The sequence below is a fragment of the Macaca mulatta genome, chromosome 1, assembly GCF_049350105.2.
Source record: "Macaca mulatta isolate MMU2019108-1 chromosome 1, T2T-MMU8v2.0, whole genome shotgun sequence".
Taxonomy (NCBI): domain Eukaryota; kingdom Metazoa; phylum Chordata; class Mammalia; order Primates; family Cercopithecidae; genus Macaca; species Macaca mulatta.
The window spans coordinates 41,342,551-41,369,713 of NC_133406.1; the positions used below are offsets into that span (position 1 = coordinate 41,342,551).

Sequence of the window (27,163 nt, forward strand, 5' to 3'; positions counted from 1 at the left end):
ATCACTTAAGGCAGGAGCTCAAGACCAGCCTGGGCAACATAGTGGGTCCCTGTCTCTACAGAAATTTTTAAAACAATTTGCTGGGTGTAGTGGCACATGCCTGTAGTCCCAGTTACTTGGGAGGCTGAGGAAGGAGGATTGCTTGAGCCTGGGAGGTTGAGGCTACTGTGAGCCATGATTGTGCCACTGTGCTGCAGCCTGGGCAACAGAGTGAGTGAGACCTTGTCTTAAAAATAAATAATAATAATAATAATAATAATAAATCCAGAGCTTCTCTGTCCCATGAGGTGTTTTGAGATAAAATAGATTTTTTGGGAAGTAGCAGTTAAGAAAATTGTACCCTGGATATGAAGAGTCATGTTCATTCTTTTAAAGTCTCATTCGAATTCGTTGTATACCAGGAACACTAATGTGAATGAAACTCCAAGCTAAGCTGTTTTAAAGGGTTTTAGAGTTTTAGGCATATAAGGGCTTAACAAAGAGCTTCACACAGAACTCCCCTGAGGGGTCCATCCTCTGGGGACAATGGCCCTTTCCTAAAGTCTCACAATAACTTGGTGGAAAGTTCTTGACCCTTTTCCTCAGACTGAGTTGCCTTTTAAAAAATTATGCCTGATGAAAATATGCCATTTATCTTATAATGGGTTGCTCTGTCCTACAGATTCTGGAATGTTAAAATCCCTTCTTACGGGTGACCTCTTTCTTCCTTCCATTTCCCTTTTTTCTCTCTTTCTCACTGTTTTTTCCCCACGTTTTATTGTTTTTCATCTCACTTCACTATTATTTTTTGTCTCTCTTTTTCTGAAACTATTCTTCTCCTGATCATTTCTGTGCCTAGATAGGGTTACTGCTTTGTCTTTGTCTTTGTGAGAGGAAATCAGGCAAGCACCTTCTCCCATCTGTATGTAATGTATTGTAAATTTCCTGCTCATCCCAGACCTCTGGCATCTGACTTGCGGCAATGATTGAGGGCTTCCTGATGACCAGTAGATGTGCAGGAGGTATGGCAGTGGTTCTCAACAGGGCGACTGTTATCCTCCAGAGGACATTTACCAATGCCCTACAGAAGTTTTGGTTGTCTCATCTTGGTGGGGGGATGCTATTGGCAACTCATGGGTAGAGGCCAGGGATGCTGCTAAACATGCTAGCAGGCGAAAGATTCTTGTATCGGTTCGAACCCTAAGAGTGCGCCAACAGACAACATGAGGCGGTGTGGAGCAACACGCTGTTTTAATGCGCGCCCTGGTGCAGGCGGGCTGAGACCTAAAATGGCATCAGCCCCAAGTGAGGACGGGACAGGGGTTTTATAGTCCTCTGTAAACAGGAAGTATCCCAGGCTGACGTGACTACTACATAGTACCCGGACGGCCTCTTTGTCGGTCTTCAGGGGTACGTGTCTTCCGGCCAGGGTAGGTGTCTTCCGGCCAGGGTAGGTGTCTTCCGGCCCGCTCTCTTCCTGCTTCTGCTGTCTTGCTGACGCGTGCTGCTGGTGCAAGTGGCCTTGAGCCTTGGGACTGGGCCTGAAAAGGGAGGAGTTACTCATCCCTTTAAGCTTTCAGGCCGGGGAGAGAATCTTTCAGCATGTACAAAGTAACTCTCCTCCACCCTAACAAGGAATGATCTGACCTTAAATGTCAATAGTGCCTAAGTAAGAAACCCTGCTATATAGTGTTGAGGCTCTAGTTCTCAAGTGAAACTGTCTTTATGAATACCTAACATATATAAAAATGGGAGCAGGCCTATTTGGAAATTTCTTTGTTTGTGTCCCTTTTTATAAGTAGCTGAATTAAATGTGGAAGTGATCCAGAGGCAGCCACATGGAGAGGGAAAGGCCCTGGTGAAGGAACCTGGAGAACTCCCATCCCACTCCTTCTCTATCACTCTGTCACTTACCAGTCATCTGACCTTGGCTTAGTCACTTCACCTCCCTTTGTTTCAGTTTCTTCACCTGAAAAGTGAGTGCTTGGAATAAATGCTCACTGAGGTCCTTTTAAGTTCGGTGATGTCTGAGATAAAATTTATTTAGCTTTTTCTTTCTCTCTTAAAAAATGAAAATGAATAACAGAAACAGAGATATGGTCCACACAGCACAGTGGACTTTTGAGAGTACGGTACCTTCGACCACTTTTCTCTGTTGGAAAGTGTGTCACCAGTTTTGAAGAGACAGGAAGAAACACATACACAAGCTTTGTTTGTTATTAGTCGTGACATCACAGTTGCTCACTGGGGTCATGAATAAAGAGCTGAGCTAAAGCATTGTCTTGTGGGAGTAAGGCAAGGAGTGGCAAAATGCCCATTGTTTTCTTTTGCTATGAATCTGTTCTCTTGTGATTTCAGGTGGAAAACTGACAGCAGGAATCCAATGACATTCAAGAAGTAAACATCCTGTTTAGGGCAGTTGCCTTGAGTTTTGCAGACCTGGGTGGAGGAGGGGGTGGGGACAGGGACTCACTATTGGTTTTAACCATGAGCAGAAAAATACCCAAATATTGTCTGTTTTTCCGTTTTTGCTGTAAAGCAAAGAGCAACCCTTACATTTTATATAGGCTCCCAAGTACCAAGTACAATCTTTCCTGTATTTCCAAATATGGATTTAAACCTTTCAGAGGGTAAAAGAACTTTAAAGAAGGCAAACGTGGAAATACAGATGAAGCATTCAAGATGAAAAATTGGTTTCTGATGTCTTGGACCATAACCGACTAGTGTTCTTCATGCATTTAAAAAAGTATCAGATTGTGCAGGGACTCCCACATGCGGAGTACTTGTAATTCCAGTCCAGAGTTCAGGCTTTGTACAATGTCAGGACCCTCTAAAGTTATCTGGCTAAAACAAGAATGTCTTCAGTTGCAAAGGATTCAACTTCCAAAGCTTCTGGATGTTGGAATCTTTGCCTCACGGTGATTTCTGATGTTAGGGCTAGACTGATTATATAAGGTATGCCACATTTATTTCTAGGATTCCTAAACTGGCCACTATTTATCAATTAGGAAACTCACTTTCTATGACAGAAGAAAACATTTCTGCCTATATTCATTCTACCTGTGCCCTTTTCCTGCTGACATTTTTACACGATAAAATGCTGTCTTTTTAAATAAAATCTGAACCAGATGGAAAAAGCAAATTGTCTCTAGGGCAGATTTATTACAGTCATTGAATTCAGAAGTGAAGAGAATGTAAAGAAGGGATATTAACCATATAGAGCTTTTACACCATGAATCTTCGTTCTCTGAATTTTATTTAAGATGACCATATCTCCCTCTCTCTATATATAACTTTATTTAAAGAGATTTAAAACTCCTCAGGAAATGATGCTTTATTTCTTTCCTTTAATGACGATTATAAGGTTGAAATTGTTTCTGTTTTATTTTCTTTAATTGAATCTCATCAGTTTCCTTCTGGAATGCCAAGTTTTGTTTTCTCAAATTCTCTATCGTAGTAGTACTTCAAATTGTTGAAATCGTTCTGCTTTCATTTCCACATATTCGAAGATATGTATATTGTTCTTGTAATCTTTCCCAGAAGTTGTAAAGAGTGACACCAGATTTCAGTCACTGGTAAAGGATCATGTAAATAGTAGTAATCCAAGACATTGGACACACTTTAAAGAAAAAGGAAAGGAGTTAAAGAAAGTTGGCTGTGTTACATTACTGCCTCAGAAACTTCACAGTGGAAAGTTAAAAAATCTTCCCAGAGAGTTTGCAATCAATATTCATTCCTGCAAATTCAGATGCCCTAAGAAGGCAATTGAAATTAATTGGAGTGATTATAACAAAAATGGGGAAAAGGAGGAGGGGTGAAGAACAGCAAAAACAAGATTTAAAACTTCAGTTTAGAAGAATTAAAGGTTATAATGTGAAAGGAATTTTTTTTAAGTGAAACAAAAGAAATAAAGAAGTGATATGCCATATCGAAGAGTCTGGTATTGTCTTTAAAATATCCCTGCAGGACAAAGAAAAAAGAAAAAAAAACGTAGTTTTATAAGTCATTAGCATTCTAAGTCAAGTCTGCATTTTAGGGACATGGGTAGAAAACCCCGAGCAGAAACTGATGTTCTAATAATTGAGGAAGAATAAAACAACATTGATAATCAATGACTCAAAAAGAAGACAAGTCAATCATATGAGTGTCTTAAGTACTGTACTTAAGAACCCTGTGTTAAGTTCTGGCAAGTAGCATTTTCTACATTAAAGAATGTCTCTTTTAGAAAGGAAAACAGACATCACAATTAGACTGTGTTGTTTGATTCACTGCACAGCATTGTAAACAATGAAAATGATGACACTGCCCTTGCCACCACCATTGGCTGCAATTTGTGGTATGCTTACTTTGTACAAAGCATTCTGCTGAGTACTTTATATTTGTGTCTTCTTCAACCATCGTAAATATGCTGAGATATTGTCCTCACTTTATAGGATATAAAGTGAAGCCTCAGAGAAGTTATGTATTTTGACTAAAATCAGACATCTGGTTAAGTGACAGGTCTGATTTGAACTCTCGTCCAACTGACTCCAAGACCTGAGTGGGAAGCCCAGGCATGCCATTCATAGAAGAGTGTTGGGATCTCAGATACTCAAGATTTTCCTCCCCATTTGCCTATATCATAATAAGAAGACTGCAGAAGTACATGAAGAACTAGATTACAATATCACTGTTGTGACTAATGTTTTAGATTGTTACTATTCTAAGATCTTTTAATTTGTCATTATTTCCATTGCTCAGTGCTGTTTTGCCTGGCTCTTGCTTTATTATTGAATGAATACCCTGAGCAAGGTTTGCACACAGCTGTTAGAAATGTGGAAGCTAGACCTTTTTCCTGGGGAAGGAGATGGGTTGAAGGATGTGAGGAAACAAGACCAAATTAGGCCGATCAAAGGAGAACCTGCTTCCTGTTCCTCATGCCTTGTAGCATCTGTAACTAGCAACGGAAACTCAGTTCTAGTGGTGAAAACTATAGAAGGCCTCAGCCATTTTTTTTAATAGAGTTCTATTTATAACATGAAAACTCCCTTCTTGGACTGTGGGGAATGAGTTATTGAGGTCCCTGAAAGATAATTTTGGTGACTGGCGATGTCGTTTTCTAATAATAGCTAGAATTTATTGACTACTTAGTAGGAATGGTCCCTGTGTTAAGTACTGTACATACTTGTTAAATCCTCATATGATTATGTCTTATTATTCTTATTTTACAGAGGAGGAACCTGGGGCGTAGGTTAAGGAACATGTCCAAGCCTACGCAGTGAATAAATGAAAGAGCTGGGATTTAACCCAGGCCTTAGCCTCTGTGCTGCATGACCTTTACTATTTTTCCTCTGATAAAAATGAAAATATTTCTCTTAAGTACTTAGCTTGGGAATGAAAGACAGGTGTGTAAATAACCTTGACTTTGGGTAGTTGGCTTCAGGCTTATCCATCCTACTCCAGGCCCTCTCCCACTCACATTTACTGTCTTTCCATATGTCTTCCTTTCATAATCCTTTTCTTCCTCCTTCTTGCCGTGGAGGTTTTTTTTCTCTTCTCTCCCTTCCCCATAGCCCCTGCATTGCCCTTGCCTTCTTAGTGCTTAGATCTGACTCTGGCTTTGTTGGCATTTATTTCCCTTGTCTTTTCTCAATCTCTCTTTCACATCTCCTCCTAGTATTTGAATCTCTATTTACCAATAGCACTGAAATGTGACAATGTAAAGTGTAAAAAAGCAATGCAGGACAACCTTGACAGGTCCAGATAATAATATTTTAATCTTTTCCAGGAAAATAACAAAGAGGAAAGCTCTGTATCTTTCTTTGTTCCTTCTCATCAGGAAAATCATCTAGCTGGAGGTCTCAGAGGCAGCTTCTATCTGGCAGCCTTCCCTGAAACAGGAAAACTGTTCTGTGATTAGGAGAGCAAGGTGGAGGATCCAGCCCAGAGTCGGGGTCAAGGTTGACTTAGACTTCAGTGCTTGAAGGACGAAGTGTATTAGATCCCACCCTCAGAGCTTGGCAGAAGTTACTTCATTGCTTGAAAGGCCCACCCTCTGCGTAAATCTTCTTACCTTTTCATTATCTGCAGCGAAGAGAAGATCCAGTTCTCAGAGAATGTCTTAAAATAGAAAAACATTTTGCTGCTTTTGAAAAATAGTTCTATGTCTTATTTTCTGCTGATGATTAAGTACAAAAAATTATTATTTCAAATAGATTTCTGGGGAAGGAAAAGAGCTCTAGATGGGTAGTGTTATTCTTTTTGTCACGGTAATCCTATTTCTTGGCTCAGAGGTTACACATCATGGGAGAGGTGACTTCATACCTGGAAAAATTTGTATTGAACATTTGACCAATTATAGAGTATTTTACTGCCTATGGAATGTTAATATGATTTAATACGTTTACCTAAAATCTGCATTCATTAAAAAATCTGTGGTTTGCCCATAATCACCGCCTAAATGCTTGCCTCAGCCCTATCTGCATTGCATGCCTGAAGATCCCTGGGGTGGCTAGAAGTTCTGAACCATTTTCTTTTATCTCTCAGCCAAGGCGCATCTGTCTAATGTCTTCTAACCAGGTGTTACTAGGTGTGATTTCTGGTTGGCTGAGAAATCAATGAGTGATCAAGTGCGGTGGCTCATGCCTATAATCCCAGCACTTCGGGAGGCCAAGGCGGGTGGATCACCTGAGGTCAGGGGTTTGAAACCAGCCTGGCCAACATTGTGAAACCTGGTCTCTACTAAAAATAAAAAAATTAGCCGGGTATGGTGGTGCCTGTAATCCCAGCTACTCGGGAGGCTGAGGCAGGAGAATCGCTTGAACCTGGGAGGCGAAGATTGCAGTGAGCCGAGATCGCACCACTGCACTCCAGCCTGGGCGCGAGTGAGACTCTGTCTCAAAAAAAAAAAAAAAAAAAAAAAAAAATCAATGAGTATAGCAGATTTCATCATGCTCCTTTCCCCCAACTCTTTATATTTTTTACTTTGACAGATCTTTACGTCCTCTACAAGTGTTTAGCTCTTTCACCACAGGACCTCTGCCTCATTGCTGCCCTAGAGTCCTCATCCCACTGACTCCTAACGCTTAAGATCTCAGCTTTCACATCATTTCCTCAGGGAGACCCTCCCTAAAGCCTTGACCAGGTCAGCTCCCTCTGAAGTTCAGTGCTTCCCTGGGACCCTGGACTTCCTGTATTGTGATGCTCATCGCATAAATTGTTTTTGTGACTCTGGAAAATAAAGGGCACTCAACAAATATTAGTTTAATTGGTGAATGAATTCTCCCCAGGGGTCTGTTTTCTTAGAAGCAAAAGTCCTAGAAGCTGTTTTAGTACGTTTCACACAGTAACATCTGAGCATGTCTTCCTTCCCCTATAGACGATCGCAGTCGGTTGGAAAAGGCTCACACACGACAGAATTTTGTATGTTGCCAAGAATGCCTGAGGTGGAAAACTCAATTTTGGTTGTCTCCTCTGCTATCAGTTTTGGGCCCCTGGCCTTGGCCAGCTACCCAACATATTTCCCCTTGTGACTGAGGAGTTTTGTTCTGTGATCCACCAAAGATTACTTTGGAAGAGGAAATCACATACTGACTTTTCTCCTGACTGAATTTAGGTTATGTCACAATTGTAATCATCCAGTTTGGCTTCAGGAATTACTTCTGTCTTTACAAGTTATTCAAGAATCATCTCTTGCAGTTAATACTACAGTTTAATGTTTTTGATTTGTCCCAGAGAGGATACCTCAAGGTATACGTATGTGGGCACGTATGTGCATGTGTGTTTGTGTGTGTGTTCACAGCAGCCATCTTCTTCCAGCAGGCCTGAAGCCACACGTATCATAGCATAGCTTGTATCCTGTGTCATTGTTCCTGTGAGAGGTGGCAGATTCTTTGAGTCAATTCCTGTGAGTGCTGATGATTTTCGCTGAGCCATGTTACCTTTTCAATCGCTTCCTTCTGTGACTTCTGGCAAGTAGCTGTAAGACTGTTGACAATTAATGTTTCTCTCCAGGTATCTCAAAATGGCCTTATTGACATTTTACCATTTGAAATCACAACTGATCAGTGTCAGGAAGATGAAGAAGGTGTTATTATATCTCTTCCCCAGAGAGGGGGGTCAGTGGAGTTAACTGACCTATCCAAGCTTCCTTGGTTTCCTGGTGGGACAGCCAGGTTGAGGAATAGAATTGTCCTTCTCCGGGTCTCCAAGCATCCTGTCTGGGTCTGTGTACAGCACCAAGTGGCTTCTGTCATCTAACAGACATGCCAGTCCTGTAAATTTGTGACTTCAAACTAGAATTTCCCTTCAGCTATAAGATTCTTGACATCTCCCCCACTCTGTTCTGGTTCGTATATAAGTTAGATCTTAGGAGTGGTGCCAGGCTGGGTAAGACAGAAAAGGCATTGGCCAGTAATCCTGTTTTTCTTTTCATCATTATTTTGCCATGTTGCTTTCTTTTTTGAAATCTTAAAAGTTTCGCATTTGTATCTGCTTCTAAATCTATCAAGAACGGAAAGTTTCTTCCCAGGGCTGGCACACACAAAGCTACTGTGAGCCTTGGGCATGTGTCCAGGCCTTTCCAGAAAGCCTCCCTGCCTGGCGTGCTGAGAAACGCTCTGCCGATGAGGAGGGCAGGGGTCTGCCTCGTGTTCTATTGTGCTGTTTGTGTATGTCTTTCCCTTTCTCTGTTTCTTCTTCCTCCTCCCCCTTCATTCCTCCTTTGTGTGAAAATGCTTTTTTCTGGTTGATTCAGTGTCTGAGTTTGCGGTGAACTCTCAAAGCCTTCTTAGGCTAAGCTACAGGAAGGTCACTGTCACAAAGGGTAAAAAAAATGCATAGATCGCCAGAGTTCATTAAAAACATCAGATTGAGGAACACAAAATGTCCACCTAAGGGCAAGTCCAATCTGGACGAAGGCTCCTCTTTAGAACTCCCCTAGTTCTTCTGAGGCTGCAGCTTTCCATGGAGGTACGTGCTGTGTGCCCAGCAGAAATACTCACACGAGCATGCAGAGATGGAACCAAGGATGCATATGTTTTGTAGTTGTGAGAACCTGAAAATAACTTAAATACCTGCCTTGCAGTAGAAGAATACTTAATTATGGTGTGTCCATATCATGAGGAACAATAAGATAGATCTAGAGGTAATGATGAAGTATCTGTAACATACTGCTCAGTAAAAAAGCCCATGTGATTTTCTTTCTTTCTTTCTTTCTCTTTCTTTCTTTCTTTCTTTTTCTTTTTCTTTCTTTCTTTCTTTCTTTCTTTCTTTCTTTCTTTCTTTCTTTCTTTCTTTCTTTCTTTCTTTCTTTCTTTCTTTTTCTCCTTCCTTCCTTCTTTCTTTCTTTCTTTCTTTCTTTCTTTCTTTCTTTCTTTCTTTCTTTCTTTCTTTCTTTCTTTCTTTCTTTCTTTCCCCTTCCTTCCTTCCTTCCTTCCTTCCTTCCTTCCTTCCTTCCTTCCTTCCTTCTTTCTTTTTCTTTCTTTCTCTATCTATCTATCTACCTATCTATCTATCTATCTATCTATCTGGTTTTTTTTGGAGACAGGATCTCGCTCTGTTACCCAGGCTGGAGTGATCACAGTGGTGTGATCACAGCTCACTGCAGCCTCTATTTCTTGGGCACAATCAGTCCTCCCACCTCAGCCTCCTCAGTAGCTGGGACTACAGACGTGTACCACCACACCTGGCTAATTTTCTGTATTTTTTGTAGAGATGGGGTTTCGCCACGTTGCCCAGGCTGGTCTTAGACTCCTGGGCTCAAGCAATCCTCCTGTCTCAGCCTCCCAAAGTACTGGGATTACAGGTGTGAGCCACCACACCCAGCACATATTACGTATATTTAAATGTGTATACATATCCACAGAAAAGCCTAGAGGGATATATTCCAACAGTTAACAAAAGGTCCTGGGGATGGGATTAAGATGAAGGGAGAGAGTAGGTATTTCGCTTTTTTAGTTTATATACATTTGTAAGACTTACTTTTTGGAATAAATAATGAGTTTTATCATAATAATTAAGGATCACAGGCATTTAAGAAGTAAATAATATATTAGCATCACTGACTCTTACCTGTAATTTTGTGTTTCTGTCTGGGTGTTCTTTTCAGTGAAACACTGTTTTCTTGTTAGGCTGCTGCTATTTTTGACTTGAGTATATGATGTGAATTATCACCTCTCCATATCTGTTTTTCCATCAGTGTCGTCGTAAGAGTATCTTTTCACTGAAATATTAAGAAACATTAAGCTAGTGGTATTAATTAGATTAATTCATCCCTCTTTTTAAAGGTACAAAACTCTTTTTCTGTAAAAGTCAAGCTGATGTATGCAAATATCAGGTTTTCAATTAATTTCTTCTGGCTTTCTGGAAGGAAGTGAAATTATTGTTCATAATTTCATTTAATCTGGACTAAATGTTTGGAGTATTGAATTATTGCTATGACTTTCATTTGATGGTTTTACGTATCTACTTCAGACGCAGGTAATTGAATATTATAGTTCCAATTGCTTTAACATTCCACATTAGTGAAACAATGATGTACACCATAGTGAAAACAGTAACACATTTATTTTCCTTCTGTTTGTACTTCAATTCCAAAAGTTAAGCATTAAATTGGCTTTAGTCATACTTATGCTTTGATGATAGTCCAACTTCTTGGTGTGAAATCAAGATGTGAAGAAAGTTAGACACACCTGTGAAAGCCCAGCTTTCAGTTTCACACATGTGGGTAATAACTTAGTCCAGTTACAGTTTAACTAAAAAAAACCAATTTGTTTGAAGTATAATTAGATGATAATTTTAAAATGCGCTAAAAAATTCTTTTTGGCTGAAAAATTTTGATAAAGTGTATAGTTAAGATGAGGTGTTGTGTCTCTGTCAATAAAATATGCATGGATTAATTTATAGTCCCTGTCATCTTCTCCAGCCTTCAGCAGTGAATATGCCTGGACTGTATGGGGTGACTGCTTGCTAGGCAGGCAGAGTATTCTGTTCTTCTCCTTGTCTGTGGCATATGATTGAGTCAGGAGTGTTGGTAAAGTCCTCTTTGAAGATGAAGCGTAGAATAACGGCACTCAAAACATTTTATTCTTTTTATCCTTCAGCTATTTGTCTCTTGCCTTCAGTGAGTGGCTGCCGCTAACCTAAAGACAACATGCTGTGTTATTACTAACATACTGGAGGGAGCTGTGCACACACAAATGACCCGGTCTCTTTTTGTGCCCTGGAAGCTTGTCTTCCCCAAGGTGGACTCTGTGTGATCCACGGAGCCATCAGAAGAAATCACCTTTGCTTATCAAGTTTTTCTCCTTTATCTTTTAAAGATGTAACTTCGCTTGAAATATATTCTCCTCATTGTAATTTGAGAAACAAAAGGATAATTTTATGCGGACATTTTCAGTGTTCATGCTGAAGCCCTGGTGATCCTTGTCAACTTGAATTTATGCATTTTTCTTTCCACACTGAGGCACTTCGTTTAATCAGATGGATTTCTGGCCTACCGGCAGTCAGTTATTTCCTAACATATTAGGTGGCAGATTTTGTGGGATTTAATTTGAGCATAATCTTACTGTGTACAGATTGCTTTGAAGTTTCTTCAGGACTCACTAAACCTTCTACACATCAATTTTTCTGCCCTGTATGGGTTTTTCCAAAGTTTAGCCTCCTTCAAACAAACAAACAACAACAAAAATACCTTATCAGGTTCACTGCAGCACTCCACTTAAAACAATAAAGTTTAGTTTGTTTTCAAGTGCTTTAAATCCATTGATGTTTCTAGGAACTTTTGGATGAATGATCTGTTGACCACCTACCCAAGTTTCCCGGGGTGCCCCTGGGATCTGCCCTGGTGTCCAGGGATTGTTTTGCCTCCGCACAGCCAGTTGGGTGCAGTGACTCTCCATTTCTCTTTCTCAGTGCAATCGCTTCAATACTGAGGGCCTGGCTTGACCAGTGTGCAGAAGACTTCCGAGAGCCCCCTCACTTCCCTTGCTTGCAGAAACTGCTGGATTATCTCACAAGGATGATGCCAGGCTCTGACCCAGAAAGAAGAGCACAAAATCTTCTTGAGCAGTTTCAGAAGCAAGAAGTGGAAACTGACAGTGAGTACTTGTGTGTTCGCAGTACAAGGCTAGATTCTGACTCTCCAGCCTCCACGCTGGAGAAAGGTTCTCCCTGTGCTCGCTAATAGGAAACTTTAGTACCCTCAAAACAACATGCTGCTGGAGGATTGGCTTGGGTATAAAATTCTCAAGGGTACTGAAGGACTAATTATAGAGCCTAGAATTTTAGACAGAGAAGGGGATTTTCAAGACTACCTAGTCTGGCTCCCTCATTTTATGGATGAGGAAACTGTGGAAACTCCAGCTCAGAAAAATTAAGTAATTTCCTGGTTTCTTCTGTTACCAAGAAGAAGGTCTCCTTCAGGAACTTTAATCTTCCCTTATCAACATGTACCATGCTGAACCTGAATTTGCATTTTATTACCTGCTTAATGGCTCCTTCTATCCTTCCATCCCAACCACCCCCATCTAGCAGTCAAAGAATGAAGTCCAGTTCTGATCCTGCCCTCCCAAAAGCTTGGAAAAGGTGTTTGTCCTTCAGTAGGGAAAAGCATCACTGTAATGGGTCCCCTGCCAGTGCAGATTATCGTCATTTAGCGTCTCTAAAGGCCTCATCAAAGGAAGTTTCTGTGGCTGTTTTTCCCTGTTTGAGGAATTGACCTCCTATTTTCAAGGACAAAGGAAAGGCAACCACTGCAGGCCATGAGGTGCTTGGAACTATTAGGCTTTGAAGAAAGTCAGAAAGAGGCTGGGACAGGCTTCCAGTGTGACGTTGTATCCCTTCACTGGGGTGCTGGGTGACAGTTGCCATGGTGGCTGACCCACTTGGAGCTTCTGACAGGCATTTCCCTGAAGGGATGGCTGACTTCATCAGTGAGGGAAAGGAAATGTTCCTCAGAACCAATAAGGAAAAGCTGCATCAGCTCCAAAGAAAATAGACCTAAATTCCAAACAATACCTGCTGAATTTCTTGTGGCTGGGGGACCCAGAGAGAGGGAAATGCAGTTGCATCATTGGAAGCTGACTGCCAAATACTCTATATCTCAGATGACTTCATCTGCCAGGAATGTTTGAATACCAGGGGCACTCCTCCAGCTGCAGACCTCAGCTCCCTTCAGGGCCTCCATGCCTGGCTTTGTGCTGGAGTGGAAAACGTTGTGTTGGAGCCCAGCTCTCCCCATTGGGGCTGCCCCTGGCTCCGAGCCTAATTGGGGGAACCGGTGGGACCAGTCATTCATTGTTTCCAACACAGGGACTGCAAGGCAGAGCTCATTTGGCAGGCTGAGGCAGGGGAGAGGGAGATTGCCTCAGTTCCCATGTGCTTGTTTTACCCAATTTTACTCCTGCAGAAGCAGCAAGCTCTCCTATATGTTTTTAAAAAGTAAAATTATGCTTCATGTTTTTACTTACCTCTGGAGGAGAATCAAAAGCAGAAAACAGTGAAGGCATGGACTATGCCCCAGAGAGAAAGGATCATGTAATCTTCATGCACAGCAACATTATAGACACACATTGAGCTGCTGTGTTTGCTGAATGAATGGATGAATGAATGAATGGAAAGATCAAGCCTTAGCACATACCCTCCTCCTTGATTGAAGTGGGTTAGGCTCTGCATTGCAGGGCAACTGGGATATATGTATGTATTTGTTGACAGGGTAGGGGAGAGGCCCTTTCTGAACCTTTATTTGGGATCCCAAGTTTCTAATTACTCCACTAAATGAAACAGTGCCAGAGTTGTATAGAGGAAGAATTATGAAATTAGATTGCTTAACATCCTCCATGTCATGGGGTTTTAGCTTCCCTTAGCTTGTACCTGTTTGTGTCGCAGACTCCGGGGATAGGCAGTGATCCCCTCCTATGTTTGCCAGTCATAATCCAACCCCATTCGCATCTGGACCTTCAAGTCCAGGATAGAGGGGCAATCCTTAAATCACATACCTGCCACCAGCGTAGGCAGATACCCACATGCTGCCCCAAAGGGGAAGTGGTGTAGGGTCCACTCTCAGAAGCTCCTTTTCCCTGGAAAATGAAGAAAAGCCATTGTGACTTAATCCAAGATGCCCAATAGTCTTTAATTCTACAAAGAAAGAAAGAAAAGGCTCAAAATATAAGCGTTCTGGAGGAGTAGTAACATGCTGATTTACATTTCTGCTAAGATATAACTGAATGTAACTAGAGTTTTCTTTCCTTGAGGACAGGTTTGACAGGAAGCAGTGCGAGGAGTGTGAAGGGGCTGAGGTTGGGAAACAACCCGAGCAGTGGGGAAAGGTTCCAGGAAAGGAAGGCTGGGGATTTAAGTCAGAAAAACTTCATCAAATTTCAGTCTTTCCAAATGGAGACTGGAGGTCCTATTCCAGGTGTGGGCTCTTCTGCTTTTTATTCGGAGTCCTGGGTATGGATTTTCTCCATGCTGTGCCCTATGTAATTTGCTAATTGATGATCTTGTCTGTGATAGGTTCAGGTGAATTTAGTTGAAGACTGTTCTGCTTCACGCATTCTTAGCTTTGGGTGGAAGTTGAAAGTGACTGAACATTTTGAGAATTTTGAGGGCTTCGTCAGCATTTCTAACACCAAAATGGCTCATTTTATTGCCCGAGTCTGACCTGCCTTCATGGTGAGTCCTTCCAGGCTTCTGGTTATAAGTCGCCCAGCAACCAAGAATTGCATGGTTAGGGTTTAGGAGTTAGTTGGATTAGTCCTGGAGCTGATCTGATCAAAGAGTTTGCAAGAGCCCTAGACGAAGGACTGTCTCTAGACTTTGCCTATCCTGGTTCTGTCCTTGGCTTAGGAGCCAGTGGTTTGTCAGAGTGAGAGCATGAGGGCTCTGGTCTTAATAGAGAATCCAAGAACAAGCAGAGATGGGAAGATCTCCATTGCTCTTAGATGTGTTGTGCTTGTGGTTGTCTCCCTGAGAGTGTTCTGGAGGATTAGCCTTCTTCTTCCTAAATAATAGAAGTCTGATGACTCTATAAGCAAGACTGTATACACTGGCACCAAATTACTAATCTTTTCCATATGTGAACAGATGGGCTTCCCAACACGGTCTCCTTCAGCCTGGAAGAGGAAGAGGAACTGGAGGGTGGAGGGTCAGCAGAATTCACGTGCTTCTCAGAAGATCTCGTGGCAGAGCAGCTGACCTACATGGATGCAGTATGTCTTCTCTTTGTGATCCAGTGTACTTTCACTTAAAACATGGGAGAGTGATGGCACTGGTGTCCCAGAGAAAGCAGTGGGATAATGTGATTTTAAGTTTTTTTGAATCCCTGAGAGAGGCTGTGCCTGCAGATGCAGAGTTAAGATGTGACTTGAATCAATCATCTGAATAATTCAGGCCTGAGCTCTTCTTGCAACTCTAGGAGAAGGTGCTTTTGGAGCTCAAGACACAGAGGGAAATAAGAATTCGAATCCCTGTGAAACAAAATCTGCCTTGTTCTGTGGGTATTTTTCTCCCTTTACACTCATAAATATTTCAAGATCTGAACTGTTTATTTGGAGGACTGTAAAGGGATCAAAGTATAAGTTAGGATAAAATAAATTCACAGAATCCACATGTGATTGTATCTGGCTCCTCATTTCCACGTGTGCTTTCTGTACTTTTGAAGTTCGAATATTTTTGTGAGCTGGACATATTTGAGTATGTCAGTCACATTGCATAGGTTGGCGTTAGCTGATAAATACAAGAGGACTGTGAGGAGTTATCGTGGTAGCTTTAGCTCTTCTGCTTTACCACTTTTGAGAAAGCAGCGTGGAACATGGTGGAGATTTTCCTTCTAGTAAACATTATTGATGAGTATATTAATTATTTACTTTTGTCTGTTGAAATGGATACCATGAGGCAAATCAAGTAGAAAAGGATTATTCAGGCATTCACAAAATTACCAATTTACAGATGACCCGGATGACATGCTTTGCCATACGAAATGTCTGTGTTGTCCTTAAAGTCAGTTCCTCTTTTGTTCCAGCAACTCTTCAAGAAAGTAGTGCCTCACCACTGCCTGGGCTGCATTTGGTCTCGAAGGGATAAGAAGGAAAACAAACATTTGGCTCCTACGATCCGTGCCACCATCTCTCAGTTTAATACCCTCACCAAATGTGTTGTCAGCACCATACTGGGGGGCAAAGAACTCAAAACTCAGCAGAGAGCCAAAATCATTGAGAAGTGGATCAACATCGCTCATGTAATTGTCTTTTATAAAATATTCTTTGTGTTTGGTAGATGCAAGAGACTACTCCATCACTTTGTTTAAATGGTTTAGCTGTTTGGTTGAAAAGGCAGTCAAAAGACCATATATGAGAGCCCACTGGGTTTTTGTTGTTGTTCCAGAGTAAGAAAAAAGTTGCCTTTCTAAACTTGGCAGCTTATTTATTTTCCTCTTTTTTAAAAAATTGGTCCCCTACTTACTTCTTCCCAGTTATGGGTTCTCATACTGCTACCTCTCCAGAGTAAGACATTCTGTCTGCTTTCCCCTTTGTATTCACGACAGACTGAGTGTTGGTTTCAGCACCATGTTCAGTAAATATAAATGGATGGTCTGCATGTCAAAACAGACTGCTCTTCAACCCAGAGTGATTACCTATGCCCCCTCCTAGTACCTGGAGGCATTACATCTTCTGCAGTTTTGAAGAGCTGGTACTTTCTCAGAGTCCTGAATCTCTTTTCTAAAGGACAGAGACACTTACAGAGATCTCATATTAATCTGAGGCCATATCTCATATTAATCTGAAGTTGGAGGGGAAGAGTCTATTCCTAGGTCTGACTCACCTTCTTCCGAGTGTTGGAGTCTAGTCTCTTGGATGAACTGCTTACATACCATGGGACCTCCCCTTCACAGCATCTTATGTCATGACTGAGAAAATGGCAACAGTGTGCAGTCAGTGGGCCACCAAATATTTTGTGAACTCCTAATGTGTGTAAACCACAATATTATGTACTTAGAGGACATACTAGGATAGAGCATAATTGTTTGTTTACAGGAACCCATACTCAAACAAGGAAGTTAAGATACACTGGAATTATCTCAGCCTGAGGCAGTAGAGGAGTGGGGCCATGGGAGATAAGCGCTGTAAAAGTGGAGGAGAGAGGAATCATTTCTGATTGGGTGATCAAGGAAGGTTTCACAGATGAATTGACATTTGAAATTAACTTTGAATAACAGATAAGATTTTTGGTATTTGAAGAGTAGAGGGGTATTTTTTTTTCTAGGCAGAATAAATTACATCAGCAAAATAATGATTGTGAAAAATTATGACTATGAAAATATCATAGTAATTTGTGTTCTGGGCACTATGGTTCAACTCTCAACCAAAACACATTTTGCTTTATATCCCCTTAAATATATTTTTCCTTCAGCCCCTATCGATAGGGCATAATGTTACATTCTCTTTTGTTGTCTTTGATTAAAGAGCAGAGACACAATTGTGCCAGATAATTTGCCTTGTTTTGAGTCTTCAGGTAGTCTGTTATTACAGACTTCTTAGTGTATGACAAAAGGCAGCAAGAAACAAAGAGTATAAGTTGCATAAACAACTTATTATATTTCTCCTATTCTAAATCGAGCTTATTGCTCAGCAAGTAAGAGATACAAAAGAAGTTCTGAGTGAGACATAGCGTGGAAGTTCTCTGTCTTTTTAGAATGATAAGGAATTTTTTTTTTTTTTTGCCATAAATGTCACAGCATGTCTCAAAAGCAGACTGTCTACCCCAATTCATTCAACCACTTTGGCTATAGTGACAATATAACATCTGTGTATATGACATAGTGGGGCTCAAGGGATGACTTTTGGTCCAAATTGAATATAAATTGTGCATTATGTGGTAATAAGAAATGCAAGTTGAATCATTTGAAGTATATTTCAAATCCCATGTCATGTGCTAATAATAAAGCCAAGGGCTTTTACTTTTTTTGGTGATATCACTTCCTAATATTGAGTATGTTGTATCTTTTGCAATTGTGTAGGGAAATATAATAAAATAATGAGACTCACCAGTGGTTTGCTACCAAGATTTATTTTACTTTTCCTGCATTCACCGTAGTCAATTTCTATTGAAAGAATGTTTGAAAAAGAAAATTTTTCTGACTTAAAATGACTGTATTTTCTTGAACTGCCCTTAATGGTATGTTTTTACTTTTGCATCACATGTCCTGGAAGATGCCTCTTTTTCTAGAAATGGGGCCAGATGCCTTTTGTACTCCTTTAAACCCTCAGTTTAAACCTTTTTTTGAGTAATGTGTTCCATATGTTTATTTCAATTTGCATGATGTATCTGTGCCTGAGTTCCTTTTTTTATTGCAAGTTTCCTGATTTTTAGAATATAACTTTTGTGAACCTTTGTTGAACCATGCTCCCATAGGCTTAGTTTCCAGATTGCAGTTCAGAACATTTCTCTTGTTCTCTGTCTCTTCCCCTTCTTCCCTCCCTCCCTCCTTCCCTCCCTTCCTCCTTCCCTTCCTTCCCATCCTTCCCTTCCCTTCCCTTCCTTCCTCTCTTTCTTTGTTTCTCTCTTTCTCTCTCTCCTTCTCTCTCTTTTTCTCTTTGTATCTTTCCAAATAAGGGGAGGACATTGAGGCATTTAAAAAGGGTGGACATGACTTTTATTAAGTACTTTGGCATTTACTCTAAAGAAAACGTTTGAGGGTTTGTTTGGCGTAGTTTTCAGTGTCCAGATTTTGGCAATGCTAACTTAGAGTGCTGTTTTTCCTTCATATTCAGGATTAATATTTCTTTGTGGAATGATTCTCGAAGTGATTTACATTTGTACCAAATCACTCTGGGACCTCTTACCTGAGATACTGTACACAAAGCCAAATACGTGCTCACATGGTGTACTTACTTGTAAACACTGGGCCTATTACACTGTCACGTGCCTGTATATGAAGCATCTCCTTTGACATAAGGCCTGGTCCACCCTCCTCACGTTGCTGCCTTCCCCATGCCAGCCAAGAATGGGACTTTCTCTCTGTCTGTTTTGCTGTCCCTACTCTTCAGTCACAGGACTTTGACTCCAAGGTCACTAACTGCTGATGCTATAGGATCCTTATGGTAGCTTAAGTTTAAATAGGGAGCCTCTCTCCTTACCCAGAAAATGGCATCCAGAATGTTTCCTGTTCTCTTTCTGTTTTGTTTTAAAACATTGCCAAAATGAATTTTATTTTAAAAGGCCAAGTTATTTTGGAAGCATTGAAGTACCAAGGTGTTTTTGAATGTTTATGGTTGCAGAACAAGCCAATTTGAAACCAAATGAATGTGTATAAAAATATCCCCCTTGGCTAAGAGCATAAAAGCCAAAGTTCAACTTGTGGTGAATTTTTATTGCCAAATTATATACACCTCTGTGGACAAGGGTTGGTCATGAGCTGTTCAATACCATCTGACCTCAAGAGTGGCTGCTGCCCACCTCATTTTGTGGATCTAAAGACGATCTAAAGTGCATATTTTTAGGACATCTGTGTGCTTTCAGCAGAAGAAAATTGCTCTTTCTAGCATAGCTCTGTAGACTTACCTCCATTAGTGTTTTTACTAGGAAAGCTGGAAACTATAAAAGTGTAACAACAACACAAAAAAATATATTGACGGGAGAAAAACAAGCATACTGTGCCAAAATCTATAAAAGTGTTTCGATGACTGGGGTGGGAGGAAGGAGCCACTTTTTGATGTTCAGTATTTATACAGCTGCCTATTTAGTGGTAAGAATTCATAGCAGCTGTGATACCTCTAAAACAGGAAACCACCAAGTCACTGTAATATTGATAGTTAAATGTCTTTTATGTTTTAATCACTCCCCATGCAGGAATGTAGACTCCTGAAGAATTTTTCCTCCTTGAGGGCCATCGTTTCGGCACTGCAGTCTAATTCCATCTATCGGTTAAAAAAGACTTGGGCTGCTGTCCCAAGGTAAGTTCCCAAGTGTCTGCTCTACTTTTATTTGGCCAGAATAATTAGTTGTTGCGATGGGTCCTCACCTTCAAAGCTCATATCGCATAACTAGAGAAACATATTTGAAATCCTCTGTGTGTTTCAGGCAGGGTGCGTCTTACACATAATCATTAATGACTTTTGAGGCAGGGCTCGTGCAGAAATCAAACTCATTCTAAGTATACCAAAGCCAAGGTTATTGGCTTTGGGGATGATCTGAAGGATGTGCTTATTATCTGGATTTTGAGGGATAAAGTCATGGAGTGATGAAGTTACAGCAATTTGCCATTACTTCTGGTTATTTTTCAGACTCACTGCAAAGCCCTAAGCTATTTTAGGACTCAAGGGGTAATGTGTGCAGATAGGACATTAGTTCTTGATGTTCAGTAGGAAACTATTTAGATGTCCTTTTAGTTTCAGCATTTTAAAAGCTATCTTATTGGCATTAAAAACCTTTAAATGTTCTTTTCTAAGTACCTGAAATTATTAACTGGCCACATCCTATGCTGTTTTTCTTCATATTTCTTGGTGCAACCTTTGGAATAATTAACAACTCAATTTCCTGATGTTTGCACTACTGCCATCTCTTCCATTTCTGGAACTTCACTGTAGATCAAAGAACTTTGTGCAAAGGAAGGAAAGGTGAGGGAGGGGGAAGTTCTGATTCTCTGTCACTACAGATTTAGAGGCTGGGGATTGTGTTGTGAGTACAACTAGGCCAGCTACATTAAACAAGTCTGCCCAGGTTTGAACTAGTGAGGAATTTGGGCTACATCAGGGAAGAATGTATAAATTCTGTATGGTCTATACCACATATGGTATAGTCAGTTTCAGTTAGGAGGAGCGGGAGACCAGCTGGCTTCCCAGCCAGGCTGCCTTAGTGGGGCAGAATGGAAGGTCTAGGTCCTCAGTTTCATAAGTTTACTCAGAGTTGATCAAGCCCTGAGGGACTGACACTGTTTGAATTTGCAAGAGCCCCAAGCTGGTAAACCAGAGCTTCATAAAGTTATGCTGAAAAATGAGTGCCACAATCCTCAAGCTTGCTGATAAGCTCATATTCTCATTCAGGAGATAGTCCACTTGGTGTAAGCCAAATTATTTATTAGGTGATTCTTTGATGGGTAAAAAGAAAAAAATAAAGTGGACGTTTATAATGCCTTATGTTACAGAGCTGTAGAAGCCACAGCTGCTTGCACTCCAAAGCCCGTGCTTTGTTTCTGACGCCAATATCTATCAGTAGAAGAAATGGCAGGCTTTTCAAAGACCAATGCAATTTTCATGATTATTACTCTTTTCTTGGGTTCTTTCTTCTCTGTTTTGAATAATCAAGGTGATTGTGTGTATTAAAGAGAGATTAGTTGGTTGATTTTCCTCTGCACACATTTCTCCTTAAGAATGATGGGGTCGCCGGGCGCGGTGGCTCAAGCCTGTAATCCCAGCACTTTGGGAGGCCGAGACGGGTGGATCACGAGGTCAGGAGATCGAGACCAACCTGGTGAACATGGTGAAACCCCGTCTCTACTAAAAAATACAAAAAACTAGCCGGGCGAGGTGGCGGCGCCTGTAGTCCCAGCTACTCGGGAGGCTGAGGCAGGAGAATGGCGTGAACCCGGGAGGCGGAGCTTGCAGTGAGCTGAGATCCGGCCACTGCAACTCCAGCCCGGGAGACAGAGCGAGACTCCGTCTCAAAAAAAAAAAAAAAAAGAACGATGGGGTCATATAAAATCATTACTTGATAGACACTGGTGAAATACGATGGGAAAATCAGAAGCATGCAGTGTCCCCGCCCTCCACACCTCTACTTCACCTCCTCTTTCCCTTATCACCACTCCCCACTCAACTGTAGTATCAAAAACAAAGGGACAGTCAAGTATTAAAATGCAGCCTTACTCGACTGATTGCAGCCTTGTCTGATTGCCACGAAAGGTAATTCTTTGGTTGTTGAAAAAAGAGCACTAAGGAAAGTCATGTAACCAGCCTAAGATTTCTTCCACAGCAAGTTTGAGACTAAAACATGAGCAAAAAAATTAATGGACTTGTATCTTAGTCTCCTTGGTTGCCATATGAAAAGATTTATTCTAGCTGTATTTTAAAACTATTTTCTAAAGACAAATGAAAAACCCTCTAAGCTGCATTCTGTATAACATATATGTCGGGTTTGTTTCTTAGTTGGTTTGCGTGTGTTTTAGCGAGGACACTACAGAAGTGTCACAGTTCCTTAAAGAACACACTTCTATATCAGCTTCACATGTTCTCTATTGCAAAATTCAAGGAACAGTGTTAAGATAACTTATTTGGACATGGTGCATCTATACAATGGAGTATTTTGCAGGCATAGAAGGAGCGTAGTACTGATACATGGTGTAACATGAAGGAATCTTGAAAACATGCTAAATTAAAGAAGCCAGCCACAACAGCTACACATCATATACTTAGACTTGTATATGAAATGTCCAGAATCAGCAAATCTGTGGACACAGAATGTAGATCAGTGGTTACCTAGGGCTGGGGCTGGGAGGATGGTAGGGTCACAGGGTGATAGCTAAAGGATAGAAGATTTCTTCTTGAGGTGATAAAATATTCTAAAATTGATTATGGGGATGACTACTCAACTCTGTGAATATAGTAAAAAGTATTGGACTGTGTACTTCAATGATATGTGGATTATATCTCAATAAAGCTGTTATTTAAAAAAAAAAGAAAAGAAAAAAAGATATCTTATTTGGTTATTACTTTCCCTATAATCCTTGACATTTGTTGCTTTAAGTAGACAGAGAGGATACTTATTCATTTAGGGCCACATATAGTTAATTTTGAAATGATTTTCTCCAAATATGAGTAGCTTAATGATTTTCTTTATTATTTAGAGTAATATTACACTCACTATAAAACAAACAGGCTCTTAATAATATGTTTTTTTCATAATAATGAAAATGTTGCATAAATAGTGATATTGCCCCTGTTAATTCTTTGTCTTCAGAATCATGCACCCATTAACCCTGGAGGGTGTGTAGAGAAAGCCACGAGGCTCACAGAGATGTAGTATCCTGGAAAGGGAGAGGGCAGAGCAGATGCTTTGCATATGTGGTTTCACTCACTTTCCCAGCAGTCCCATAAAAGCGCTGTCATATTTCCCTTGTAGAGACGAGACAATTGAAGCTCAGGAGAATTAAGCAGCTTGTCCAGGATCATTCAGAAAGTGAGTGGAGAGTTGCAACTGAACTCACCACCTCTGGTTGCAGAGCCCATCCCGGTTCCACCATTCTCCTCTGACTCTGGGAGTAGGAATAGTGGCCTGTGAGCCAGCAAATTTGGCTTCCATACCTGCAACTCTCAGCAGTTATTCGTGGAAATTTGGGAAAATCCCTGGTTCTGGCATCTTCATCTCTAAAGTTAGGGGCCTGGCCAAGATGACCTCTCAGATCTGTGGGCTCTGTGTGTGTTGCTAACAGTCTTTTTTTTTTTTTTTTAAACTCACTGACAAGAACATGTCCTAATTGAACAACTTGATGCCCCAGTTGAATAATGCTTTTTTATGATTATAATATGCATTGCTAGGGAAATATACCTCTCTTCACATGGGCCAAGTCCACCTTAAAAGAAATAAAAAGTCACCCCGCATAAAAAAATTCATGGGCCTCATCTGTGCTTGCAGTACCCACCAACCCTGAGAGGAGTACAATCCCTCCTTAGACGTGCGTCCTGAAGACAGCTGGGCCGAAGGTGTCGGGTTATTCCTAACTCTTCATTGTTAATATTTTCTTAATCCCTTTTCATAGAGACCGAATGCTGATGTTTGAAGAACTTTCAGATATCTTCTCAGACCATAATAACCATTTGACCAGCCGAGAACTACTGATGAAGGTGAGGCTCTTAGTGAGGGTGCTGGGTAGTGCTTAATAGCTCTGGAATCCATTCAAGGAAGAGTAGCGTGAGGGCTCCTTAAGTTCCTTCAACCCCAAAGAAAGCCTAAAGTAACTAGAAGGCAAAAATTTTTTTAAATGCAGAATCTAAGAAACTTGGGGCTGAGAAAATTCTAAGTCCAGTTGAGCTCTCTCTTTCTACCTCCCTTAGCTTGCCTGTTATGCAAGCAGATTGTGAAACTTGAGTTCATATGCGTATGTACCTCCTTAACAAGCTACTCTGCAAATACCAAGTGCTGGCAGTTTGGTGGGTGAGAGGCCCTGGAATATTCCTTCTCAGCAAAACATCTCCTAGAATGACAGAGGCCAAGCCTGCCTGCAATTCCACATCCTTTATTTGGACTAAATTGCACAATCTGTCAGTCAGCAGTATTTATTGAACACCAAATAAGTGCTGACTTCTGAATGACACACTAGGTAAAGATATAGCTTAGTTCATTGTATCTCTCCAGACATTTGTTAAATGCCTAATATTTGTAAAGCTTTGAACCTGCCTCTAGAAATATGAAGATGAGTAACACAAACACTGTTTCCTGGAGTTTACCTTCTAATTGGGGTATACAGACACTAAACAACAAGAATAAATAGTCAAATAAAGACAACTAACAGGTTGTGAACAACTATCAGAGGGGAACTAGCATAGACCAAATATTATCCTCATAGTCTTTCTATAAAGTAGATTTTATCATCATCATTTTATAGATAGCCAAGACTCAGACAGGGTAGTAACCTGCCCTAGGGCATACAACCAATAGGTGGTAGAGCTAAAATATGAATGTATCTGGTGAGACTCTAAAACCTGTGCTTTTATCACCAAGGCAAAGCTATTTCTTCTGACCTTTTTGGAATAGGGTGCAGGATGGATCAGGTCCAGCTTCATAGAGAAGGTAAATTAGTAGTTCAATAAATATTGGTGGAGCACCCACTAGGTGTTGGAGATGTAACCATATTAAAGGCAGTGTTTGATCTTAAGGGGATTACAGTCTCATGGGGGAGGTAAAACATTTATAAAATAGTGTGCTATGTCCTACCATAGGGGAAAGTCCTGAACTGGGCAATCAAAAGTTGTGATTCTTATCCTTAATCTCCTTTTCTATAAATGGGAGCCAATCAAAATATTTGGTATGTTGACTTCATAGAATTGTTTTGAAGATTCACTATGGTAAAATACTTGAAAGTGCTATGCAAATATAAGTTATTTTTTGTATTTGGTGAGCTATATTCATGTAAAACCAAAGTATGCATAACAAATGAAAATGAATAGAGAATAAGCTGCATATTTGAGCTTAGGGAAGATAGTTGGAGTAGGAGTGAAAATAGGTAGAGGTGGGGTTAGTAAGAAAAGGCATCCAGGTGCTAACTCTTAGGTTAGTCGATCCTGTAAGGGCATTTGTTATGGTCTTCATGACTGTTCCTGTCCTATGTCCTACTTATCCTTCATGTTTCAGTGTAGATGCCTCCTTTTCTGGAAGCCTTCCTTCATTCTCAGGTCTGATTAGGTGCCTTCCCCTGTGCTCCAGGAGAAGCTGTCATTTCTCTGTCCTGGCACTTGTCACATGCTCTATTGCAATTGCCTGTCTCTCTACTGGTCTGTAGGCCTCTTGCAGGCAGGGGCTGTATGTATCTTTTCACTTTGTATCCGTAAAGTCCAACCAGTGCCTGGCATGCAGTAAGCGTTCAGAAGCTATTGTTTGGCTGCATGAATTGATGGGTCTTATCATTCACATGACTTTTTAACAATATGCGCACTGTTAGCCCTTCTTGGTGTAGGTGATATGAGCAGGGCAGTATGTGCTGATGTCTGACTTTAGTTTTGGACTACCTGATTAACTGCACACTAAACAATGATTGCTGAGATCGTGTTACTCCCTGCTTCACATCCCCCAGGCTTTGCATACTTTAAATGGAAACCCATCTGGCTGGAAGGAGATGGCTTAGTGGTCTCCCTGTCAGCAGTACGAAGCTAGACTAACTGGAGCCACACATTCAAATCCAAATAGCCCTGAGTCATCCTTCCAAAGTAGATAAATTGAATACTGAGCAGCTCATTGCCTGGTGGCAGCCTTCTGGCTGAAAGCTTAGAAGCAAAGCTGTATCTAGACATTAAAGATCCCATAAACCTTTCTTAAATGCAGACGTTACTCCAGTACTCTAAATTAAATTTCTTATAGATATGACTCAGAGTCCAAAGAAAGGAAAAACTTGGCTGTGAATTCATATGGTCTGTGCATTATCATTAATGATAGTGAAATGCTTTGGGCAGTCCATGTGTATCTGTAGGTCCCTTTCCAGTCATTTTTGTTAATCATTCTTCAAGTGAAGCGTCTGAGTGTAAATTGTCAGCACATTTTTTTTTAATGGAATCACAAGGTACTTAAGTTCTCAAAAGAGTCACTAGGAAAAACTACTGGCCTCTGTTTCTAATGTTACTCCTGGTTTTATACTGATTTATAGTTGGGTAATAGTATAATAGTTTTATTTTATTTTTTGTAGAGATGTAGTCTCACTATTTTTCTCAGGCTGATCTCAAACTCCTGGACTCTTAGTTTTAAATGACCTAACTTCTCTTCTTCTGGGAAGATGTAATGTGCCACTTATATAATATGGCCCAGGCAACATGATAATTAGCAAAAATCTATGGTTTTCCTTTTAATTGTTTTAAAAAACTGTTTCATCTCCTCTCAAAGACTATCTTAAACCTGCTATGTCCTTATGATTTCTGAAACCTGGGTAATTCTAAGCAGGTGAATTATAGTCTGGAAATTTCAAAACATCTGGAAAGAAAGCAGAATGCCACCAAATCTTGGTTCTCATGACTCTTGGTGAGAATTTTTTTCGGTTGACTTTATATAAAGGACTGCTGGAAAGTCCCAGAAATTCAACCCTGATGGAGACGTATGTTCAGTGACACTCCAAAACATGCTAAACTCAAAGTTAGAGCAAGAGCCTGTTACAGCTGTGACAGTTCTGAGCTGTAATTGCTGGTAACTACTGAGCTTAAGTTAACCAACATTTATTGATATGGATCCAGAGTCTAGTAGAAAAGTTCCATAGACCTAGTAGAAGAGGGCCCTCTGAAGTCCGGGAACAGCATGGATGAGGGTAGCTGAACTCTGCTAAAGATGGATATAAAGAAAAAGTGAGACTTAAGCAAGCCATTTGCACTACAGAGATGGAGAGGGAAGAGAAGGGCAGAGGGGGGAGACAAAAGGAGAGAGAGAGGGAGAAGGAGATTGATGGAGGAAGAGGGAGATTTGGCATTTATCCAAACATAGGTGGTGATTAAAGTCATGAGATTGAATGGTATTT

General features: G+C 40.7%; 1 protein-coding gene across 3 annotated transcripts in view; it reads left to right on the plus strand.

Annotated features, from left to right (window-relative positions):
• RGL1 (ral guanine nucleotide dissociation stimulator like 1) overlaps positions 1 to 27,163 on the plus strand; it is a 291,199-nt gene that overhangs the window by 231,144 nt on the left and 32,892 nt on the right. For all 3 annotated transcript variants that reach the window (XM_015121590.3, NM_001266879.1, XM_015121585.3), the window contains 5 exon segments: positions 11,872 to 12,056; positions 15,043 to 15,167; positions 15,980 to 16,195; positions 19,807 to 19,910; positions 23,711 to 23,795. In XM_015121590.3, coding sequence (XP_014977076.1) covers positions 11,872 to 12,056; positions 15,043 to 15,167; positions 15,980 to 16,195; positions 19,807 to 19,910; positions 23,711 to 23,795 — 715 coding nt within the window.